At 37.2% G+C, this 4,191-nt stretch overlaps 1 protein-coding gene across 1 annotated transcript; it reads right to left on the bottom strand.

Moving 5' to 3' along the window:
• Positions 1-463: 463 nt before the first annotated feature.
• On the bottom strand, positions 464-3,596 carry LOC112451867 (golgin subfamily A member 4-like; the record flags this gene model as incomplete). Its single annotated transcript, XM_025011771.1, has 3 exons — positions 2,096-3,596; positions 1,322-1,696; positions 464-757 (listed from the first exon to the last, which is right to left on the bottom strand). Coding segments are annotated over exons 1-3 (2,170 nt in total), but the record flags the coding sequence as incomplete, so codon positions are not given.
• Positions 3,597-4,191: the final 595 nt, after the last annotated feature.

The raw sequence follows: 4,191 nt of genomic DNA, 5'->3' as shown, positions 1-4,191 counted from the left end.
TCACACCTTACGGTCTACTCAAGCACGGCACAAATAATCTTACAGTTCGGCCATTCTGCGAATACATTCGTCCCGAATGTCTTAACGGAAATTACTTCTCAAAAACAAAAATAAAATATACTCTAGTAATATAATTTCAATACAACTTAAATTATTCGCATAAACCCTTACTTATTTTTTAACATAAATCATAGTATTATTATTATTAATTATTCAGACTTTCATTTTAAACATTACTTACTGCACGCAAAACTTAAACTATTTTAAACTTATGATTATCGCATAAAACAACACTTTTTATTATCTTTATTCCAAAATTTTTATGACTCTGGTTGTTTTATCCAATATTTTATTTTATCTGGGGAAAGTATAGAGTTATAAGGCCTGGAGGTCACATTAAAACCTGGAATATCTTGAATCACATATCTATTATTATTTAAGGCCTTTGTAACCATATACGGACCCTTATAACATGGCTTTAACTTCTTATCTTCTCCGGGTTTTACCGCAGTATCTCTTATCATAACGTAATCTCCCTCTTTATACTGAGTTGGTTTCTTATATTGTTTATCATAATTGGCTTTATTATAATCTTTTATTTCATCAGTCATTTCTACAGCTAATTCATTAGCGATATCTTGTTCATCCGATACTTTTAATTCAATTTCTGCTAATTGAGTTAAATTTTTAACCAACTCATTATCCGAGTGACCACGTTGCTCATAACCAAAAAGTAATTTTGAAGGAGAAGCCTTCACTGAAGAATGAATTGTATTGTTTATCACAAACTGGATAGATCCAACCGCGGAACTCCATGATTGTTGTTCCCCAACAATTCTTTCAAGAGATGCTTTTAAAAATCTATTAACTCTCTCTACTATGCTGTTTGCCCATGTAGCATCAACAGCAACTTGATGATGTTTAACCTTATGAATTTGCATAACTTCTGAAAATTTATTCGAAGCAAATGCTGTACCTTTATCCGATACTAAAATATTTGGATTTCCAAATGTGTTAAACAATAGTTCCATATGTTTGATAACTTCTTTTGTACTGGTAGATTTGACAGGAAACAACCAAGTAAATCGCGTAAACGCATCTACTATTACCAAAATATGCTTGTATCCCTCAACTGACTCTGATATTGGGCCAAAAAGGTTCGTATGCCAAATTTGACATGGGGATTTAGGGTTATCTACCACTTGTAATTCGCCTTCGCCAGTATTAATAGATGCATTTGTCATCATACAAGTCAAACAGTTATCTATATAATCTATCACTTTCATTCGTAAAGAAGGACACCAATAATTCTCATATATACCTTGGAAGGTTTTGTTAACGTCGCAATGCGCCTTATCATCATGATATATCCGAATAATGTTATTTATCATAACTTCTGGAATTACAAATCTAGGTTTATCCTTTCCTTTATGAAAGACAAGTCCATCTATTAATGTAAATTTTTCGTTATCCTCAACTTCTAATTTTTCCGCAATATTCTTTAACTTAATATCACGCAACTGCTTATATTCTAGCTCTCTTTCAAGAGGCATTGGTTCTAGATACGCAACATCATTATCATTATCCTCAAACTCTAATTCTTGTTTATTTGATTCATTACAATTAGTATCGACATCTTGCAATAATGACAGTATATCTTCAGATTTATCTTTAATTTCTTCTGTAGTAGCTACTTCTTGAAATAATTGAATTTGATTATTAAATTCAATATCAGATGGTTTACATAAAATTGAAATATTATTCTCTTTAAAGAAATCTAAACCAATAATTAAATCAAAAGAAAATGAGTCATTATCCAATACCAATAAAGAAATTGATGCTTTTAAATTCGGCAATAAATCCAGAGAAATTACCGTTTGAGCAGATCCTAATATATTAACAAAAGTATTATTCACCGCTTTATATCGTTTTATTTTTTCACTCTTTTCTAAATCGACTTTTATAAACTTTGCAAAAACCGAAGACTTAATAAACGAAACGGGACTTCCGGTATCTAACAACGCATTCAACTTACATGGAATTTCATTCACCGAAGTTACAATAATACGCGCATCAGGAATTTCTAACTTCCTACCGGAATCTTCATTCACTGTCGCAATCTCCATCTCCTGAACGTCTTCTTCCACTGCAGATACCACTGATGCTGGTTTGGCAGTTACCACAAGTGGTGATTGCTCCTTCTTTTTTAACTTGTAACAGTCAGCTCGGACATGACCTTTTGCCCGGCAATAAACACAAAACACATCTTTGTCCGATTTTGACACTGAGCTATCTTTAGGAACTGTGTCCTCACTATTTTTCACCTTATCATTTTTGACCTCTTGATGAAGAACCTTTCTAGTGGGCTCGGCTGACACCGATGTTATCCGTTGCATTTCTTCCAGGAATTCTTCAACTGTTGCACAATGAAACGCCGCTGCTGTTTCTCTCAACGATCGGCTTCCGACACCATTAATAAGTAGATGAATGGCATCTTCTTCTGGCAAGTTTAGATTTTTCATCAGCTCTAACTTGTCCATGGCGTAATCTTGGAATTGCTCTTTTGGAAAATTCCATCTTCTTGCTTCAACTTTTTGCATAGCCACATGAAACAATATCTTCCTTTTAAATCGACGTATTATGGCTTCTTTAAATATCTGCCATGATTCGATCAACGTTGTTACATTGAGATCAAACCATCTTTTGGCATTTTTGACGAGTTTACTAGAGGCTGCTAAGAGTAACACATCATCCGAAACTGCATGGATTTGTGCAATTCTCTCTCCAGTCTGAATCCATGTTTCTATCTTTTCTTCTTCTGTTCCGGCAAATTCAGGAATTTGAGTCGTCAACAATTTAACAGCGTGTGCGGTCGCTGACGAAATTGGCTGGCGACGTGTAATTGAACTATCGGGATCCGCACGTATAACATTGTCTTCACTTGTAATATTACGTATTCCATTTTGAGAGTTCTCACGAGACAAATTAGTTAACTCGACCATCTGCTGCATCATAGCTTGATTTTGCCGCTGCTGTTCCTGTTGGTTTCGAGCTTGTTCTCGTTGAAACTCTTGCTGAATAAGTGTTTGTTCTTGTTGGATACGCCTTTGTTCTTGCTTATCCTCTTGCTGGATACGCATTTGTTCTTGCTTTTCTTGTTGCTGAAGACGCATTTGTTCTTGCTGGATACGCCTTTGCTCTTGCTTATCTTCCTGTTGGAGACGCATAAGCTCTTGCTGGAATCGCCTTTGTTCTTGCTTATCTTCCTGCTGAATACGCATTTGTTCTTGCTGGAGACGCCTTTGTTCTTGCTTATCTTCCTGCTGAATACGCATTTGTTCTGCCATCCAAGCACATATTTGAGATAAATCAGATGATCCTGTCGGCGTCGTTACTGCGACTGTTGATTGCATCGCCTTAGTTTTAGTGGCGGCACGCGTTTCTCTTTTTTGTAGATCGGACGTGGCTTGCCTTTCCAAATGAGACATGATCATGTCTATACAGCGCGATGTATCGTTCGGAGGATTTAGCCCATATTTCCTGGCTTCATCTTGTAGCTCACTCACAGATAACTTTTCTAACTGCTGCCGATCCATATTTTCTTGAATACCGACGACTGATCTTCATAAACTGGCGGGAGACGCTCAGGAATATTCGAGACGTATCAAATGGCGGGAAACCGCTCGAGAACGTTCGACCGTGGTAAGATGGCGGTTGACCGTTGCACCCAAAATGGCGGGGAAACCGTTCGAGAACGTTCGAGACGTAATTTCACACACGCGAATATATGTTTCTTTGCAGCGTGGCAGACCGATATCACTAGTCGCCGATCCACAAATATCAATGTTTTTTAACGTCGTTACGACGAGACAACGTCTTTCACTAGATATTACGATAACGATAACGGTCGTTGACCCGAATATTTTCCACGGGATAACTGGCCGGAAATATCGCACTCGAAAATCTATTACAGCCTTGCACGCTGTACTTTACTCGCCCGAGCAAAGGAATGAGGACAAAAGGAAAAGGGAAATCGGTAGCAAGCCGGATCGCTTTACGATAATGGCGGTACACGATGAGAATCGGTAGCAAGCCGGATCGTTCACGATAATGGCGGTACACGATGAGAATCCCACTTCTGAACTGTAAAGAGTTTAATTTGTTCTGTTCTTGTTGTTACGCACCGTATTT

Source organism: Temnothorax curvispinosus, unplaced genomic scaffold (assembly GCF_003070985.1).
Source record: "Temnothorax curvispinosus isolate PA1 unplaced genomic scaffold, ASM307098v1 QBEX01002712.1, whole genome shotgun sequence".
NCBI classification, from domain to species: Eukaryota; Metazoa; Arthropoda; class Insecta; order Hymenoptera; family Formicidae; genus Temnothorax; species Temnothorax curvispinosus.
The sequence above is the reverse complement of the archived record's forward strand: the minus strand, read 5'-3'. Positions and strand labels throughout refer to the sequence as shown.